Source organism: Myotis yumanensis, unplaced genomic scaffold (genome assembly GCF_028538775.1).
Source record: "Myotis yumanensis isolate MYYU_CA2020_CCGP unplaced genomic scaffold, mMyoYum1.0.hap1 SCAF_12, whole genome shotgun sequence".
Classification (NCBI taxonomy): Eukaryota; Metazoa; Chordata; class Mammalia; order Chiroptera; family Vespertilionidae; genus Myotis; species Myotis yumanensis.
Window position 1 is genome coordinate 38115408 of NW_027223763.1, and position 20512 is coordinate 38135919.

General features: G+C 43.9%; 1 protein-coding gene across 3 annotated transcripts in view; it reads left to right on the forward strand.

Annotated features, from left to right (window-relative positions):
- The window catches only part of PRUNE2 (prune homolog 2 with BCH domain), a 207722-nt gene that overhangs the window by 124639 nt on the left and 62571 nt on the right, over positions 1-20512 (forward strand). For all 3 annotated transcript variants that reach the window (XM_070431469.1, XM_070431467.1, XM_070431468.1), the window contains exons 7-9: positions 4980-5138; positions 7064-13610; positions 14225-14981. In XM_070431469.1, the coding sequence (XP_070287570.1) occupies positions 4980-5138; positions 7064-13610; positions 14225-14981 (7463 nt within the window). The remainder of the gene's footprint in view (positions 1-4979; positions 5139-7063; positions 13611-14224; positions 14982-20512) is intronic.

A 20512-nucleotide genomic window follows, 5' to 3' on the forward strand; every position in this document is an offset into this window, starting at 1 on the left:
TTCAGAAGTGAAGTTACCAGGATTTGCTGATGCATGAAGAATGAGAAAAGAATCAAGAATAATTCCTATGAATTTGGCTTGAGTAACTGATAGATGGTGGTGCCATTTATGATATGGAGGAACCTGGGGCAGAGGTAGGTTGTATTGTATTTGAAATGCTTATTAGACATTTACAAGGCAATGTCACATGGATAGGCAAGGTTAGCGTTCAGGTGATGTCGATTTGGTTGTCACTGGCAGATAGATGGTTTGAATGCCATGTGACTGGGTGAATCACCAGGGAGAATGTGTAAATAAAGAAGGTTGGAAACAAAGCCTGGATAGAAAACATTTGGAGGTTGGCTGAGAAAAAGAAACCAGCAAAGGTGACTGAGGAGCCAATGAGATGGTAGGAAAACAAGGAGAATGTGATGTCAGGAAAGTGAAGGAATTAAGTGTTTCAAGAAGGAGGGAGAGTCAACCTCATGGAATTCTTTGGAAAAGTCAAATAGAGTAAGAACAGGAAAGTGATTTTTGGATTTGGAACTTTAAAGAACAGCAGCTTGAGTAAAATGATGGGAACAGAAACCTAGCAGGAGGGCTTCAGGAAACAATAAATAGGTAATAATACAAGAATAAACTCTGTTTCACGCACTCACAGTTGTAACCCTACTTTTGCCCACCCATGAATAAACAATATAAGAAGAGTGGGTTTTTCTCTCTCAAGGACTATTGACATTTAAGTACTCATATGTTCATAAGACATTACTAGATCACTTTTATTTCAAGTGATGCACTAAAGCATCAGCATATGGCATAAAGATTAAATTTTTCAGAGCAATGGAATGAGAACTAAATAGGAGAGAATGGGAATTCCACTACATTTGTTCACACACTTTCAACCACAAATACAGTGAATCTATTGGACATATCACTGTCACTCTCTCGGTTGTTGTATTGTTGTATCTCGGTTAAAGTAGAGCTATATCAGTTCTGTTCCTTGCTCTTTGTTACTGTGATCATCAACCTCTTTTAAGGGCCCTTGAGATCTATACCTTAGCTTTTGGTCAGGAAATAAGAAAGCCTTTTTCTCCCATTTCTGGGCCTCCCTACTCATTCCAAAACTGAGTTACTATGGCAAAAGGACTCATGATCTCTAAGATGTTTAATGATCAATTCCATGCTTCCTAACTGATGGGAATAGCCTGGATTTCTGCCTGTCAGTTCCCAGCTGTAATAATTAGTAAAGGAACTTCCTAAATTCCATGCAGCCATTTCTGGCTTGGGTAATATTTGAAATGTGGAAGGCTGCATTGGGGTGGGGATGGTAAATTAAAGGAGGATCCCTTTGTGTTCTAAATATTTGGTAAAATTGAGTGGGCTATGCATACATATAAATGTATATAATTTTAACTTAAGGTGGGGGAAGCATTTTGGAGACGTTCGAGCAGATTAACAAATAGTATTTGTATACACGTAACTAAAACAGTAATTTATCAGGTAGACGGCAAATGGGGGGAATGAAATGCCAACCTGTATCTACAGTTGGGTTGTGTTGATGATGAAGTGCTGTTTATTCAGGGCCAGCCCAGCTTGTCAGCAACATAAGAGCCATCGCAGCACATGACTCCCTGCGTAGCTAGAAGACAATAATAAATTATCTCCTATGCAAACAGCACCGGCATAAAAGCAGAACAAACAGCCTCTGCCTCCCGGATTCCTGAAGATTCTCACTCATTCCCTTGTTTGATTCAGTTTTAAACATGAAACTCCTGGCATTATCCTGAAGACAATAGGATGGACTGGCCTGGACAATTTTATTAGGATGGGTAGGACCAGGTCGTTGATGATCTCTGTTTTGGGGTTAAGTATTTTGTTTCTTTAACATGCTTAAATGAGTCCCAGGAATCTTTGTTTTATCAATACTGCATCTGATCCTGTGGAATTTGGGGCCACCCAGAGGAAAACTGGGAGGGTGTTACTCAAGGGTGTATGAGCCTAAGAATCACTTTCGGTACATAATGAAATACAGATTCTTGAGCTAATCCTCAACCTGCTAAGTGAGAAGATGCAAAGCAGCCCAGAACTACACACTCCAGAATGATTTTTATGATGAGGATAGTGTGAGGAGCAAGGGCCTGAGGGTGTGAATCAGTAAGTCCTGGGACAGCGTTGAGATAACCCAAAGGACTGCTTCATAGGAAAATATACCAATTAACTAATACCGCCCCAGAGCAGTGCTTTTCGGATTTCCATGTGCATCACATCACCTGGGATTTGTGGAAAGGGCAGATTCTGCTTCGGTAGAACTGGGGCGTGGCCTGAGACTCTGCCCTGGACTTGAGTCCAGCAAGACCCTAGAGCTGTCATTTTAACACAGAAGAACCCCAATAGATTGGAGCTCAGCCAACATCTTGGAATAGCAAATGTTCCACTTGTATGGCTTTGAATAATGCTGATTCTACTGAATCCTAATCTTGCCCTCAGATACCAGTAAAATCTTCTCTCTCTTGTTTGAGTGACCCAGTGGGAGTGTCATGGTAATTTTATTATGTGTCAGACTCTTAGAAATGTTGTGTCTTCTTTCAGGAGTTTATAAATGCATTTTGGGGTTTTATGTACATAATTTAAAAATATTTTGAAAGGTCCTGGCCACTGTTGCTCAGTGATTAGGGCACTGGCCCATGCACCAAAGGGTCACAGGTTTGATTCCCGGTCAAAGGCACGTACCTGTGTTGCAGGTTAAACCCCTGCTCCCAGTTGGGTGTGTGTGTGAGGCAACCAATTGATGTGTCTTTCTCACATCAATGTTTTTCTCTCTCTCTCCTTCCCTTTCTCCCCTCCCCCTTTCCTCCTCCATCCTTCCCTCTCTTCCATTCTCTCTAAATAAATATACATATATATTTTAAAAGAAAATTGTAAAGCTTCTTGTGCTAAAGCCTTCAGTCACTGGAGATAAAATATACGTAGCTGCTGTCCATTCTTGTTTTCCTTTGGAACCATATCTGGCAGAAAGTTCAATATTGAGGCTCTTGATGGATAACACCAAGGATGATTTGAAATAATTTTATCTATTGAATGCGCATGTATAATCTGAGGTCTGTTTTATTTTTTAAGTTTATTCCAAATATCTACTTTGATTGTGAGTGAATTAATTTTTTAAGTATCCATTTAAAAATTGTTAATATGACAGTTGGACAATAAATAAAAAGCATCAAAGCTGACAGTAGGCATTTTGGAACACATGCTTCCAAAGCTAGTGTATTTGAACATCATAGATTTCATTAGCAAGTCAGTACAGTAGACCCTTGGTATTCATCAGCAATATATTCTGAGGCCTTTGTGAATTCCCATGTGCAATTCCTTGTAACCAAAAAGTGAATGAGCCGAAACCGGTTTGGCTCAGTGGATAGAGCGTCGGCCTGCGAACTGAAAGGTCCCAGGTTCGATTCCAGTCAAGGGCATGTACTTGGGTTGCGGGCACATCCCCAGTGGGGGGTGTGCAGGAGGCAGCTGATCGATGTTTCTCTCTCATCGATGTTTCTGACTCTCTATCTCTCTCCCTTCCTCTCTGTAAAAAATCAATAAAATATATTTTTTTAAAAAAAAGTGAATGAAAGTGGCCTCGTGAGATGCCTAATAAGAGTGGCTGCCACAGGAGTAAAAAACAAAGGCCCCTTGGGGTGTGGAAGCTGGTGATGGGCTGAGCCCACAAATCTGCCAAGTGTCCCTTATACCCTCTTAGGGGCTCAGAGACCTTGAGAGTGAACTCAGTAGAATTAGAGGACATGTGATATGGATATTTTAAATAGTCTAGTAAATAGTCTAAGCCACAAACATCATATCCACACATTTCAAAGAGCTACAACATACAAACATTAATCTGGGCAGGAACAAATCCGCACCTATATGCACGGTGCTGTTGAGCTAGTTATCTGAGGAGGGGGTATGTGGCACTTCACTTCATGTGGCATACATTTCTGTATTGCTTCAATACTTCACCAAGGGCATGCATAATTCTGATGACTTTTGTCATCAGAAAAAAATTAATGGAATTCTTCATCTTGAGTGCATTATCATGGTGATTTTCATTAAGTAGCACAGTACACTGTCAGTTGATTGATTATATGTGATGATTATATGTAATGCCACATATATGCCGTGATGGAGGGTTATGTAGCACAGGTTGATTTTGTATATGTGTCTCTCCATTCAATTGACATTGGTCTTCACTGTGTTTCTTTAAGAAAAAGAGGCACCCATGACAGCAAAGTGGTTCTTGTTGTAGTTCATTAAACTTGAAAAGGCCAGCACACTTTCCGAGAAGGTGAGCCATAGGTCTGGGTACTCCGTGGTAGCAGTTGATTTTTCTGCAGTTATTCATTTCTCCTTATTACCACAGAGAACAAGCAGATCTGACATTACAGCCTTTACACCATCTTCTAAACATCTACTGAATACACGTGTATAGTAAGAGGTCCGATTTTTTAAAAAGGGGGTAAAAAGCATTCAGTAAACTCAGCTAGGTTCATCCTTATGAATTCTGCTTGAAGTTAATAATAATCATTAGAAAACATTATAGGAAAGAACAATAATTTCCTACTTGCTATTTTTCTAGTGATAAGTTGCAATAATAGCAGACACTCCTATGTCCTAGGATCAATAAGATAAAATGTCAGATTTGAAATGAAAGTCAGTATTTGAATAAATATTTTTAGGGGAAAAACAGAGATCTTATTAAGGTATCTGTTTCTTATCTAAATATTCTTAATAATAATGGCAAAGGCTCCTTCCTTTCTTGGTTTTAGGAAAACAAAAAAGCAAGGTAAGTCTTAAGCCATCGCATGAAACTTTCCAAACTTCCTCGAAGTGTTTATTTCACTTGTACCTAATAATATATCTCTGTCGCAATACAGCATAGGGGACTGGACAAATTTGTGGCAAACCGCCCAAAGCTGAGCAGTTTGACATTAATATCAAATTGCCTGTTGTTGTTTCAGAACTGTGTGTTTCACGGCAATATCACCAGTGATTTGAAAGCATTTGCAGACAAGTTCGGTTTTGATGTCCTCATCCTCTTGGCCAGCTATCTATCGGAGGAGCAGCAGCCAAGACGACAGATTGCTGTGTACTCCGAGAACCTAGAGCTGTGCAGTCAGGTAAGGATCTCCTCCAACCCTGGTATGTGTCACTGCATCCTACCTGTTTGCTCTCAGAGCAGGTGGTGAAGGATGGGAATGGATTGGTGGCATAAGGAAAATGGCCCAGGAGAAAAAGTCCTAGAGTTTGAGTTTTAAGAATTGCTGGGGGTATTTTGTACATTTGGGCCTTTTAAAAGAACCCTGTAACCATTCTCTTCTGGAATGAATCCATAGAGGGGGATAGATCATAGCTTTCTGATCCAAACGAGGGCCAGTCTTCCTTTGAGTGCTGTTTTCTTAGTCCCTGCCTGAATGCCTGTTTGGTGCCCAGTGTTGAGTAACTGTGGATCTGATGCTTTAATCAAAGTTAGCCTCTAGGTCCTAGAATTCTGACTGGGTAATCAGTTGGACCCTCTCAGTTGAGAGCTGAATCTTTTAACACAAGCCTATGGAAAGTATATAAAATGTAGACAAAATTAATCAAAATACCAAACCAGGTGTATTCAATAATATGAGAGCATACATGATTCATTATAATATGGATACCATGGCCTAGAATGGGTTCATCAGCCAGTCTTTCCTCGCTAATGGATTAGACACCTCGTGTTTCCACAGGTGGCAAGGGACAAAGTCTCGACTTTTCTGCATCCTCACTTTCGGTTCCCGTCTTAAGAGACCTACCTGGGCTTTCTTGACTGTAAAGCTACCCTGTGCTTTCTCATGTCCAAAAATTAAAGAGGCCCCTGTCCCTGCTACAGATGCATTTGGTACCTCTTTCTGACCCATACTGTGCATTGTGTCATCAGCCGGAGGCCTCTTCAGTGCTTTGTTCTGCCTTGGGTTTCAAAGCTGAATTTTATTTTCCTATGGACAGGAGTTAGGTCTCCTCAGCCTTCAGTATGGTGGTTTTACACATGACAATTAGTAGCAAATTAATTGTTTAAAGGTTAATTTTAAAAAGACCAACATAGAAGAGCAGAAGAAGGGGTTAGAAGCCCTTGGCTGCCTCCACACCATCTCTCCTTTCCTCACCCGGTCTCCCCACCAAAGACAGCTCTTTGGAACCTGGAGCAATACAGGGTCAGGACTACTCACTCCTAAGGAACCCCTCTTTGTTCCTGTGGTCACTGTTAGTCACAGGTCAGCATCTGCAGCTCGACTGTCTGAGTTCAAAATGTGGCTCCTTCACTTGTTAGCTGCATGTGGTTGGTCAAGGTATTTCATCTTCCTGGGTCTCCGTTTACTCATTGTCAAAACGGGGATGACGAGTTCCTACCTTGTAGAATTGTCATGAAGATTAAAGGAGATAATGCATATGAAACCTTTAGAACTGGGCTCGGCATAGGAAAACATTCAATAAATGTTCATTATTAATCACTATTATTATCTATGCAAGCTCTGTAGTTACTTATGATTATTGTTCTTGCTTCTGCTGCTGCGGATGTTGTTACCTTCACTAATCCTGTGGGACCATTTCAAAAGCCCCATGTGAAAATATCCCCAACGCTTCCTAAAACCAGGGAGCTTTCCCATTAGTCCTTGTCAGCAACCAGCATTATTTCTGTCTGTGTTTTCTTTTTTAAATTTGAAAAAATTTGCCCTTTTTTTCACACTTCCACTTCTGTTGGAAGATGGTGTTATATTACACTAAGGAAAAGATTTAAGTGGTTTTAGATCTCTTTTCCTACAACTCTCAGAATCCAGCAAAAGTGAGCCCCTGCATTTTGAGTTCAATAAAAAGCCAGTGTGATAGGGTTAGAGAAAGAGTTGGTGGTCTGTTTGGTGGGACTTTCCAGGCATCATACAATTTTCAGTTATTTGAATTCTTCTTTAAAGACGGATGAACACAGATTAATTTTATGTTAAGAAAAATTAAGAAAAAAGAATTGCAAAGAGCAGAGAGTACCTGAGTGCTCATGCAAAGCCCCGTGTTTCCCTAACAGATTTGCTGTGAGCTGGAAGAGTGTCAGAATCTTTGCCTAGAGCTGGAGCCCTTTGAATGTGGCTGTGATGAGATCCTGGTGTACCAGCAGGAGAACCCTGCCGTGACTTGTGACCAGGTGGTTCTCCTTGTCAAGGAAGTCATCAATCGGAGGTGTCCAGAGATGATCTCCAACAGCCGGACATCTTCCACCGAAGCTGTGGCAGGCAGCGCCCCCCTCTCCCAGGGGTCGTCTGGGATTATGGAGCTGTATGGCTCTGACATAGAGCCACAGCCCAACTCTGTGAATTTCATAGAAAACCCTCCAGATCTCAACGATTCTAACCAGGCCCAGGTGGATGTCAACACAGACCTCGTTAGCCCAGACAGCGGGTTGGCCACCATAAGGAGCAGCCGTTCATCCAAGGAGAGCTCGGTTTTCCTCAGCGATGACAGTCCAGTGGGAGAAGGTGCCGGGCCTCACCATAGCCTCCTCCCAGGGTTTGATTCCTACAGTCCCATCCCTGAAGGGGCAGTGGTGGAGGAGCATGCCCTGTCCAGAGAACATGGGGAACACTTTGACCTCTTCAACTTTGACCGAACACCCATGGTTTCTGGACAGTCCCAACCATCTTCCCATTCTGCTGACTACTCCCCATCAGATGACTTCTTCCCCAACAGCGATTCGTCAGAAGGACAGCTCCCCTTGGGGCCTAAAGGACTCAGTGGGATGGGAATGAACATGTCTAATTATTCATCCAGCTCGCTTTTGTCGGAGGCTGGCAAAGATAACCTTGTGGAATTTGATGAGGAGTTTGTCCAGCAACAAGAAAGCCCAGGGGATAACTCTCAAAGAAATTCGAGCCTGACAGATTTTGTGGGAGAGGAGTCTCTTTCTCCTGGAAAGAGAGTCCCACCAACACCTATGAATAGCTTTGTAGAAAGCTCACCATCCACTGAAGACCCAGCTCTACTCTGTTCAGAAGACATGGCCCCAAAAACAGGCGACGCAGGTCACACAGGGCCACCTCAGCCTCGTGCGAGGTGCAGCAGCTGGTGGGGTGGTTTGGAAATTGACTCTAAAACCATTGCAGATACGTGGAGCTCCAGTGAACAGGAGTCCGTCTTCCAGAGCCCCGAGTCCTGGAAAGATCATAAGCCAAGCCCGGTGGATAGGAGAGCCTCCGATTCTATATTTCAACCAAAGAGTCTTGAATGCTCAAAGCCAGGTCCCTGGGAGTCAGAATTTGGTCAGCCTGGGCTGGGCAACAAGAACATTCAAGACCAACATGAGGAAAGCTTGCAGTTTCAGAACCTGCCCACTGAGAAGTCACATTTGCCAGACGCCTCTCCTCAGGGAACAAACCATCTGATAGAAGACTTTGCTGCTCTGTGGCGCTCAGATCGCTCCCCCACAGCAATGCCTGAGCCGTGGGGCAACCCCATGGATGGCGGTGAAGCAGCTGCCACAGTGTCATTCCCAGCCTGGGGTGCATTTGGTAAAGAAAATGACACCGAGGCTTTAAAAAATACCTGGAATCTGCACCCAACGAGTGGGGAGTCACCTTCTGTGAGAGACCCGAATGAGTGGGTCGTGGCAAAAAGTGGGTACTCTTTTCCTGCAGAAGACCTGGTGGACAGGTCGCCCCATGAGGCAAGTAATGAAGCAGCTCCAGAGATCTGGGGCCAAAAGAACCATGACTCCAGGGCTGACATCCTCATACCTGGAGACCCCAGGTCTGATCCAGATCACGCATGGAATAGTTCTAAGCCCACAAAGGAAGATCAGGATGGTGGCATGGAGCCAAAAATTAGGGGGAAAGTCTATGAAAAGGTAGATTCGTGGAACCTTTTTGAGGAGAGTATCCGGAAGAGAGGGTCAGACATCTTAGCTCCTTGGGAAGATTCCTTCCTGTCATATGAGTGTTCCGATTACAGTGCCTCCAACATAGGGGAAGATTCAGTGCCTTCCCCCTTAGATACCAACTACTCCACCTCCGATTCCTATACATCACCGACATTTGCTGGAGATGAAAAAGAAACCGAAAACAAGCCACTTGCTAACGAGGGAGGTTTTGAGTCAAAAGATGCTAACTCTCCCACGGAAGAGGCTGAAATCCCTCCTCAGTCACCACTGCAGCCGCCTAGACATCGAATTAGCTCAGGTCCTGGGAACCTAGAAATGTGGGCTCCACCTCATGCAGATAATAGTTCTGAAAGAAATGCCACTGACAACCCAGATGAAGAGGTACTCAAGACAGAGCCCACAGATGACAAGGACGTCTCCGTGGAGGAGGACGCTGGGGAGAGCAGCCAGTCCAGTTACGACAACCCCAGCATGATGCAGCTGTACAACGAAACCAACCGGCAGCTCACGCTCCTGCACAGCAGCACCAACTCCCGGCAGGCGGCCCCCGACAACCTCGACTTGTGGAACAGAGTGATTCTGGAGGACACTCAGTCCACTGCCACCATCTCGGATAACGATTTGGACTGGGATGACTGCAGCGCAGGTGTGACGATCCCTGGTGAAGGTCAAGCACAAGGACACACAGCTGAAGGTACCGAACCCGAAACCCGATTTTCAGTGAGACAGCTAGAACCGTGGGGCACGGAGTATCAGGAAGCAACCCAGGCAGACTGGGGACACCCTGCTTCTTATGAGCACAGCAAGGACACCGCTCCCAGCGAGCATCACATGCTGAATGAAAAGAGCGGACAGCTCATCGCAAATAGTATTTGGGATTCTGTCATGAGAGATAACGACATGTCATCATTAATGCGACCAGGCCCATCGTATGTTACAGATTCAGAACAAAGTGGAGTGCCTCCCGAAACTCCCAGTGCATCAGAAAAAATTAAGGACAGTACCATCCCAGATGTTCTAGAAGCCTCTGGAGCCAGTGAGTCAGGAGCACTTGGTCCAGACGAGGAAAACACGTGCAGAGGAGACCTGCCAGGTGATACAGCGGCGTCCCTGACAACCAGGCTGGAGAATCCAGGGCATGTTGAATGCTCAGATCCCTGGGGAGGTCCTCGCTATGGACAAAGTGAGGGTGAGACAGAAACCCACAGAGCTGTTGATAGGGAGCACCTGAGCGAGGAGGGGGTGATGGATGGAGCCTCGGGAACTTCTGGAAAAGGACAAGGTGACCAGGAATGCTCTCCCCTAGTTGTATCTGAACATGAAGAAATCTGCGATGAGTCAAGCAAAATCAGCTCTCATTCAGTAACTTCAAGTCCCCAAACTGAGGAACCCCAGGAGGTTCTAGAGCAAGAGGAGGGATCTTACAATTCAGACCCCTGTGATGTGCAAACAGATGTGTCCACAGACCACCAACAGGCAGAAGAGACCTGTGAAAAACACCTCGTGAATCACAGAAATTCAGGTGAAACTACTGAAATTTCAGATAAGCCGACTTTAACAAAAAATGTATCTTTACCTGAAATGGATCTTGAGATAACTGAAGAATGTAACATTCTGGGGCCAGAGAAAGTGAACCAAGAGCCACCTCCTGCATGTCCCCAAAGCCTTGATGTTTGGGGTGGCCCTACAGACAGTGATGTGCAGGTCAGTTGCACAAGTTCTGAGATAACTAAGAATCTTGAAGGTAAGAGTGCTGAAAACAGGCCTCCAGGAGCCGGTTCTTCAGGAAATTATGACAGAGAGAGTGTTTCTAGTGAGTATTCACATTCCAGTGCATCAAGTCCTGACCTCAATGATTCTTCGGCTGCACAGCTTTCTTGGGATCATGAACCCAATACTGGGCGTCAGAAGGAGACTCAAGATGACTGGAGTAAACAGAATCACCAAGAATCTGGACTAATTACTGCTGATGGCCAAGTAGAAGTAATTACCGAAATCAAGGACTCGGAGAAAAACAGCATGGACAAGTTTGAAAGGAGCTTAGGTCACAAGGTTCCTACATATTTAGAAATATGGAATGACTCAATAGATGGTGATTCCTTTTCCTCTTTATCCAGCCCTGAAACAGGCAAATATTCTGAATATTCAGGTGCATATCAGGAAAGAAATCTAGTGGTTAGCCATCAGGAGAAAAATGAACGTGATATTCCTGACGCTGTGCAGCCGGAGGATGCCAAGTTCACGTCAGCAAGCTCAGGTTCCGACGATGATAGCGTAGGCGATGAGGAGTCAGTGGAGGAAGAGAGCCATTTGGTCACTTGCCAGGTTGCTCAGAGCGAACCCCAAGCTTGGGATTCATTAAATGAATCTAAATTCTTGGACATGGAAGATCCCAAGTCTGAGGAATTATCTGCCTATGTAGGCAGTTCAGGACCAGCAGAGAATGAGAACACATCAAACCTATTCTGTGACAATCCACAAAGCAGCCCTGATCACTCTAATTTCTCACCACTAAAGGAGACTGAAACACAGATGATAGCAGTAGATAAGGAGACGAGATCTCCAGAAACAGGGAAGACAGGAAATATCATATGGCAAATATCTCCCAAAACTGAACCAAAGAATGAAAATAATTCTAAACTGGAAATGCTTGACTTCCCAGCTGAGAGCACTGAGTGGTGGAATGCATCTCTTCAGGAAGGGCAACCAACTGAGTGTGCATTTGAGGGGGAGCTATCTAACTCAGGTGGTATGCTAGAGATGAATTCTTCCATATACCAACACATGGGTCCCTGGGGCATACCCATTCAGGGTGATATGGAATCCATGGACACACATTGTACTAATCCTTTCAGTGATGAACATCAGTCACCCTTTCTGGATAGTAATGCGGAGAACTCCCATGAGCAACTTTGGAACATTCAACCACGGCAGCCGGATCCAGAAGCTGATCAGCTTAGCCAGCTTGTAATATTGGACCAAATTAAAGAAAAGGATCCCAGAGAGCAAACTTTCATGTCTTCTGCTGGTGACAAGCTCACTTCTGAAACACCTAGCCAAGAGCAGTGTCATCAATCAGTGGTGTTGGTCTGGGATCAGCCAGACCCAGCATTTACTCACATAGATGAAAATAGATGTGTTACATCTGATGTCTCAACTATTGAGTGTCAAGAAACAAATTGGTGGGAGGAAGAAAAATCATACCCCAGTGAAATGACAAATTCATGCATTGCCTCCAAAGATTCCCCTGCTGTCAGTTCTTCTACCCAGTTGATAAAGAAGTCAGGGGCTGAATGGGATGGCTCTACCACTAGTGAGGGCCCCCAAAGCACATTTGTTCCAGATATCTTACATGGCAACTTTCAAGAGGGTGGGCAGTTGGCCTCAGCTTCGCCTGACTTGTGGATAGATGCTAAGCAGCCCTTCAGTTTGAAAGCAGATGGTGATAATCCTGATATACTGACTCACTGTGACCAGGACAGCAATTCTCAGGCTTCCAACAGCCCTGATATTTGTCATGATCATGAAGCCAAGCAAGAGACAGGGCTGCACATCAGCGCTAGGATGGGACCTGAAGGGGAAGCCAATGAGTTATATCTCACAGAGCCAAAGCTGGATGAAGAACCCTGTCACGAGCCTGGGCAGGAATTTGTTTCATACAGTTCAGAACCATGTTCTGAAAACAAAATTCCACTGCCTCCCACGAGCGATCAAGTAAACACAAATGGCTCATCTCAGCCTGCTGCCTCTCACAGTGGTTCTCCTGAACCTTCTGAAATAAATGATGAAAACAACACAGGTTTAAAAGCATCAGAAGAAGGAGCCGACCCAGAGATGGCACCAATTTGGGAGCCCGTAGACAAAACAATCCCAATGATTAAAAAGGTGCGAACCGCTATTTTTGTAACTCACCAAGAGCCAACCATGGATGGCAACAGCTCTTGGATCTCAGAGGACTTTTCTCCTGAAAGTCAGACAGGGGAAGCAGCCTTGTTGGACCTCGAGCAGCCATTGACTGCTGAGGACCCTGCCTCAGTTCCCGACGCTCTGCTAGTCTCGGACACTTGTCTGGATGTCAGCGAAGGCATCAGTTTCAGTGATGCCTCAGGTCTCAACACGTCCACGGGAACCATAGATGACATGAGTAAACTGACACTATCAGAAGGCAATCCTGATACGCCAGTGGATGGGGATGCTGGGAAGCAAGATATCTGTTCATCTGAAGCCTCGTGGGGTGATTTTGAATGTGATGTCATGGGCCAAAATATTGATGAAGATTTCATGAAAGAGCCTGAACACTTTCTCTATGGTGGTGACCACCCCATGGAAGAAGATGCTCTGAAGCAATCACTGGCACCTTACACGCCTCCCTTTGATCTGTCCTACCTCACAGAACCTGCTCGTGGTGTCAAAACCGCAGAGGAAGCTGGGACTCCAGAGGATAAGTCTGTGGGGAGTGAAGCAGGAGAGATGTTGCTTTCCACTCTACCTGATCAAAGGAGCAAGGAAAGCCACACTGAGACCCAAATCAGCCAACCTGGACACCAGCTGGTTGTACTGCATATTCATGAAGACCCTGAGTCAGTTTCTTTTCCTGTCAGAGGTGATTCCAACGTGGAGTTGTCTCCATCAAACATTGACTGGGAAGTAGAAACAGATAATTCAGATTCACCAGCAGGTGGAGACATAGGACCATCAAACGGTAAGAACTAACCCATTCCACCAACCCCCAGAAACTGCTGCTTTCATTCAATTAACCTATTTGCAAAACATACTCTTCCTACCGGTGTGGGTAAATGGGAACTAACTACATTTGCAAGGCATGCCTACCTAGCCAAGTCCTATGTTACAGCAGTAATATCTCCTTCTTGTATAATACCTATCTTTGAGAGTACATGAGAAGATTAAACATTTTTTGGTATGAAATATCTTTTTATTACAGTTTACATTCAGTATTACTTTGTATTAGTTTTAGGTATACAGAATAGTGGTTAGACAATCCTATACTTTACATAGTGTTCCTCTGATATTTTAAGTACCCTCTTGGCACCATACATAGTTATTACAATATTATTGACTGTATTCCCTACGCTGTACTTTACATCCCTGAGACTATTCTGTAACTACCAATCTACTTCTTAATCCCTTCACCTTTTGCACCCAGCCTCTCCGCTACCTCACCTCTGGCTGCCATCTGTTAAACAGATATTTCTTAAATTATCTCTCCTTAGATGGATCATTTGCAAAGATCACAAATCACATAATGTGTTAATTAAGCCTTGTTTCTCCCCTTCTCACCTCATCTTCCACGTTTAGGTGCCAGCAAGGAAATATTCAAGTTTGAAGAAGAAGCAGTAATTCCTGCTCAAGAGCCTGAGCAGATAAAACCAGAATTCAGAGAAGAAAGGAACACGGGGAAGAATGAAGACCATCAAGCACAACACCTGGACTACATCCTTGTAAACCATGAAGAAAATTCACCCCCAGAGCCAGAGGCCTTTGCAGCAAGAGAAAGCACATCGGAATCGGCAGAGTTTCACATAGGTTCCAAACAAGCGAAGCTGCCAGGAACTCAAGTAGCAAACTTCCCAGACACTTGTCAGTCCGACTCCTTAAGTGAAAGACAAGATCATTCTGCAGAGAACATGTCTTCTGAAGATGATAAGAGATCATCTCTTGAAAGCCCTGGGCACGAACAGAGTTGGATGGTCTTGGGCCATAGTGAGGTTGGCAATCCATCGTCAGAAGCTAAGGACGAAGGGTCTGACAGGGCTGTGGAGCCAGCCTCTGATCACAACTTGGGCATGAGTCCCCAAATGCAGGCTCTGGGAGAAACAAAGCCTCTAGAATCTGTAGCAATAGAGGAGGCCTCTGGTCTGTGCAGCCAATCTCAGAAGAGCAAGAGCGGAGGCAGGGCTGGCCCAGATACAGTTATGTTGCAGACTGTTGCCCATGACAATGAATGGGAAATGCTTTCACCACAGCCTTCGCAGAAAAACATAATCCCTGAGACAGAAATGGAGGAGGAGACAGAGTTTCTTGAGCCCAGAACAAGGAAACCAAGACCAAATGGGTAAGCAAAAAACTAAATTTACTTTCTTCCTGAAAATGATTTTATTAGAAACCAGGGAAACGGTGAGGGATGATGGGATATTAAGAATACCTAGTTTTGCTTATATTTTTTGCAGAGCATGCCATCAATAAAAGTAGCTGCTGGGTAGCTATAATGATAACCGTGATTTGTATATATTTTCAGCCAAAAAAGCCCCTCAGTTTCCACCCAGAATCTTACACTTACCCTCCCAATATTTGTCCTGCTCAACACCAGTATCAACCTTATACAAGCCATTGGAACCGGAGTGGGAAGGGCACTAACATTTATTCATAGCACCAGGCAGTTGCACCATTATCTTATTTAATCCTTACAGCAACCCCAAGGTAGTAGGTATTATTCTCTTTATTTTACCCATACTGATGGCGGGAGGGGACTTAAGGATCAGAAAGACTCTATGACTTGCCTAGAATTAAGTAACCAGTGTGAACAGTCTGGGTTTTTTGGGTTTTTTTTTTACCCCCAAAGACTATACTTTCCAGCAGACACACAGAAAAGGCGATTCTGGTTTTATACAAGTATTTAACTTACTAGTGGGAATAAGGAGACTCCACAGCAGGCTTAAGGTCTTAGTGTGAAACTTCATTCCCTGATTGGCTGGAAAATCAACAAACCACTATTAAACCAGTGATTCATTTATTCATCCATTCACTCACCACCTAGTTTTTGGAATCTGCTCTGTGCTGAGTGTCTGGGTAGCCATGGACATAGCAGGGAACAGGATGTCGTCCCTGCCCCCAAGCTTCCAGGCCCTGCTGACACTGTTTAGAGTTGTTTGTGTTTCTCTTTATTTGCTCTCCTGCCTCCAGAGACAAAAGGGCAAATTGTGAAAAGTAACTTAAGTAAAAGGGAGAATCATGTTTCCCCCTTAAAATGTAGTGAAAAAAACATATCACTTTTTTCTACTCATTTTGGGGGTATAAAGGAGTATACACACCACATAGCCACGGCCGGTCAGGGAATCTGGACTCCAGCCTGATGCTATCATGTCGGTTATGCATTTTAGGATAACCCTAGGCTTAAGTCTCCTCATCTGTAAAACCAGTGGGTTGGGCTGGAGGATGTCAAGCCTTCCATCAGTATTAAATCCTGCAAACTTAATTTGTGTGTAGCCACGATACACCCAGGAGAGCTTTGGTCTTCAAAATTACGTTTCTCCAGGAAGGAAGGGAACGGAGAACACACAGAATAGCAGGGGTATGTTGAGGCTTCGTCAAAGGCCATAAAAAGTTAAAAGCTATACCAGATTCAAGTGAAGCTTCATAAATCCAGCATTTTCAGTTGGCCTAATCTTTTTTTTCTTCCTGTCAAGCTATTTCCTTCCAGAGACCCCAGATCCGTTATCAGAAAGAGAGCAGCAGATGGATCCCAGCAGCCCTGCTGGCATTGTTATAGATTGAGCTAAGAATGCAGGCAGCCTCGAGTTGGCTGAGCTCCTGTTTGGCTTCTTGTCTGCATTTTGCACATGGCCCTGAAGTCAAACAGATGATAGCATTGCCTTGTGCCACTTGCCCCTCTTCTTTCAGTCAGGTTTCTTTGTGCGGCCCTTTCTGCTCAGCTCCTGCCGTAAGGAAAGTTGTCTCACAGTTGGGAGAGGGGGCAGATTTTCCTGCTGGCATTTGTATTACCTGTTGCATAAAGAATTTACCTGGAAATATTTGTATTATTAAAACTCTAGTGTTATTACTAGCATTAATAGTAGTATAAAAATATTAGTACTTCAAAACTTCCCTCTGTGCTAGATGTTGGAGGAGGCAGAATTGTCTGAAGCAGTGATTCTCTAAGGGGGGTCCAAAACCCAGCAGCCTCAGCATCGCCTGCATATTAGTTATAAGTGTGGATTACCAGCCCCACACCAGACCTCCCGACTCAAGAACTCAGATGGGGTCCAGTCATCCGTATTTCAGTACCTCCACCAGATGACCCTGATGCACAATAAAAGTTCTGAGGACCACTGGTCTAAAACTTATTCCCAGCCCTCTAGGGATTTACATTTAATAAGGGAGTTAAACATAACTGAAAAGGTGAATAATAGGGTAATACTTAAATGAAGGTAGTTAATGACCAACGTCCGTTTAAACAGAAATAGTTGCCAATTACAAGCATTTGCCATGGACCAGGGACTAAGCACTATGTATGCATGGTTTCACATTACTATGGCAACTGTGTGAGGTAAGAAGTGTACAAAGGAGGAAACTGATGTGCAGAAAGGTTGAGTCACTTGCTCTGGTTTATAGTTAGAAAGTGAAGACACTGGGGTTTGCATTTGAGACTCTCTGTGTGCAGAGTGTGTGTTGATGCTAGTGTGTAAGAGGGGAGGCCTTTTTATGGAGGAATCCGGGACAGCTTGTTATCCAATAAGATCAGGAGGCAGAGTTCCCAAGGCCCATAATACTCGAAGGGGTTCAGGAGAGGCTTTGAATTTCTTTGAAAGTCAAAAGGACAAAAAAATTATTACTGTATACTCCTTTGTGGATTATATTTCTTTCTGCCAACAAGGATGTAAAATAAATTTTTAGTTTTTTTGTTTAAACGAAGGAAGGAGCCCATGAAGGCAAAAGTGCCTAATGCCCATGAAAGTCACACTGCACCCCACAGGGTGCAGTTCGAGATGGACATTAAATGAAGGTCATGATCTGGAAAGGCATGGGGCGGTGGGGAGAGGCCAGCCACATTAACCGGGAAGAATATGGTGAAGGAAATCATGGAGATGGGAAGGTATTCACAGAAGCGATATAAGATAACCATATTTTCCCAACCAAAAACCTGGAAATATATTGTAACAGATAATCTCATCATAAGACAGAATACCTAAAATCAAGACTGTCCTAAAAATAAATTAAAACCTGGTCTTCAGCCCTAGCTGGTTTGGCTCAATGAATGGAGCATCGGCCTGTGGACTGAAGTGTCCCAGGTTCCATTCCTGTCAAGGGCACATGCTTGGATTGCAGGCTTGATCCCCAGTAGGGGGCATACAGGAGGCCGCTCAATGATTCTCTCTCCTCATTGATGTTTCTATCTCTCTCTCCCCTTTCTTCTCTGAAAAAAAAATAAAAATAAAAAACCTGGTCTTCAAAAACAGTAGTAGGCCCAGCCAATGTTGCTCAGTGGTTGAGCATTAACCCATGAACCAGGAGGTCAGGGTTCAATTCCCATTCAGGGCACATGTCTGGGTTGTGGGCTTGATCCCCAGTAGGGAGTGTACGGGAGGCAGCCAATCCATGCTTCTCTCTCATCGTTGATGTTTCTATCCTTCTCTCTCTCTCTCCTTTCTTCTCTCTGAAATAAAAAAAAAATAGAAATAGAAATAGGCTGTGATGTGACACACTAGCTACAAATTGGCTTCTTGCCCTCCGCTCATCCAAGCACAGCCCCTCCCAGCATTCACACTGTTTTGAGAGCAGTAAGCTTTCAAAACCTGAGGAAGATGAGGTGCTTTTTCTCCTCATCCTCCACCTACTGATTCTTTTCACAAAACTTACTGTGAGTGCTGAGAGAGAAACTCTCTCCCTTATGATTTTCAGCGCAGTGTTCTAGTTCCCTAGATTCAGTCTTCCCAGAGGCTTTTGCCAACACCTTGGTCATTCCCCAGCTGTAGATGCCCCCACCCCCCAGCTCAGGATCGCTCACTAATTCCCGAGAGTGATGGACGGGCCTGAGCTTTCCTATGCGGTCACAGAGAACATCTGCAGAGTAATCAGCAGCACACGGACTTTTCTGAAAATTAAGAACCATTTATATATTTCTTTTAAAAAGAAGGCACTGTTGCAAGGACATCATATGAAGAAGGGATACTTTGATTATATATAGTCAGGGTTCTCCAGAGAAACAGAGCCAATAAGAGCAATAGGAGATTAGATAGATAGATAGATAGATAGATAGATAGATAGACAGATAGATGAGATGATTGAGTAGATAGAAACTGTTTCAAGGAATTGGAATTGGCTTACACAATTTTAGGGACTGAAGTCTATAGGACAGGCCATGGGCTAGAAATTCAGGCAAGAGTTGTGACAATCTTGAGTCCAAATTCTGCAGGGCAGTGGAGTCTCTGGGTTTCAGACTTGAGAAGAATTCCTTCTTTTGGGGGAATCTTCAGACTTTGCTCTTAAGGCCTTCAATTGATTAGATGAGGCCCACCCATGGTCTGGAGGATAGTCTGCCTTACTCAAAGTCTGCTGGTTTCAATGTTAATCACATCTGAAAAATACTTTCATAGCAATAGTTAGGGTGGTGTTTGACCAAAGAACTGAGCACCATAGCCTAGCCAAGTTGACATGTAACATTAATCATCACAGGTTATATTCAAAAGCCGGAACTACAGGCTAAGCAGGCATGAAACCATTACCATTTGTAAACTAAGCATCTGAATTATATAAAAACGGAACAATTGATATACAAATATATTGGCTTTCTATGGGTGTGGGTCAAGGAAATAATTTCCCAGAGGACTAAGAAAACTGACAATTCCTATCCAATCTTTAGTAGATACATGCAGCGGGGGCAGGTGGGGAGAGGAGTGAGGGGGGAGAGGGGAGGAGTAGCTGTTGTAACGTGTACTTTTAAAACAGTATTTGGCAGTGACCCGATCCTTATATTTGTGGAGCCATATCTTGTCTCCTAGCTCTGAGAGGTGAGTTAGTTGGTACTCATTAAAATAAAAATCACCTTCAAACACAATATATTTCATATTCCACACGACCTGCTTCTTATGGTGATTTCTGTGCATTCTTTCTTTTTAAATTAGTCAATTTTGAACTTTATTTCTGTGTGACGAGACTATGGGAAAGAATTCATTTTCTTCCCTCTGACCCCATTTGGTCTTTTTGTGTTTTTCATGAGTCCTCTAAATTCAGGCTTTTTCTGTCTAGGACTTCTGGTTGAGGAGTTAGTACATTGGGTCTCACATCCATGTGAACGTTGAAAATGAAAAACAGGTAAAGCAATCATCCGTTCCCTCTTTCTCTCAGTGTTGAGTGATGATAGGTTTGGGCACTCAGAGAAGAATCAGGCTCTTTGAGCACACCCTGCCCCCGCTCCGGGTCCCGCCGTTTGGATGGGCCGTATCCCAGTTCCAAACATTTGTCCTTTCATCGACGTAAGTTGATACTCCATAAACTACAGCAATCCCTTGTTTATTCACTGGTTATTAGCTTTGCCCTGGACTAAACCGAGGAGACCAGACTTGTTGCATGTGTTCATTTATTTTTGTAATTGTATTTGATTATCTGGTGTGTTTGGTGAATTGGTGGTGATAATTACCATTAAAAGTCTTTAAATTTGCACTTTAATTCAGGCCGTAGTCTCCTTTTTTAAAAAAAATAAAATTTATTTTTGGTGTCTCCCCCTCATCCCACCCCTATCCCTGCCACCTCTGCACATCTGACCAGCCCAACCCAGACTTCCAATAAGTGTTTACGGATAGACAAATATATTATTCTCTTTGGTCCACCCAATTGCCACTTGAGATAGGGCAAGTTTTATTACCCCTA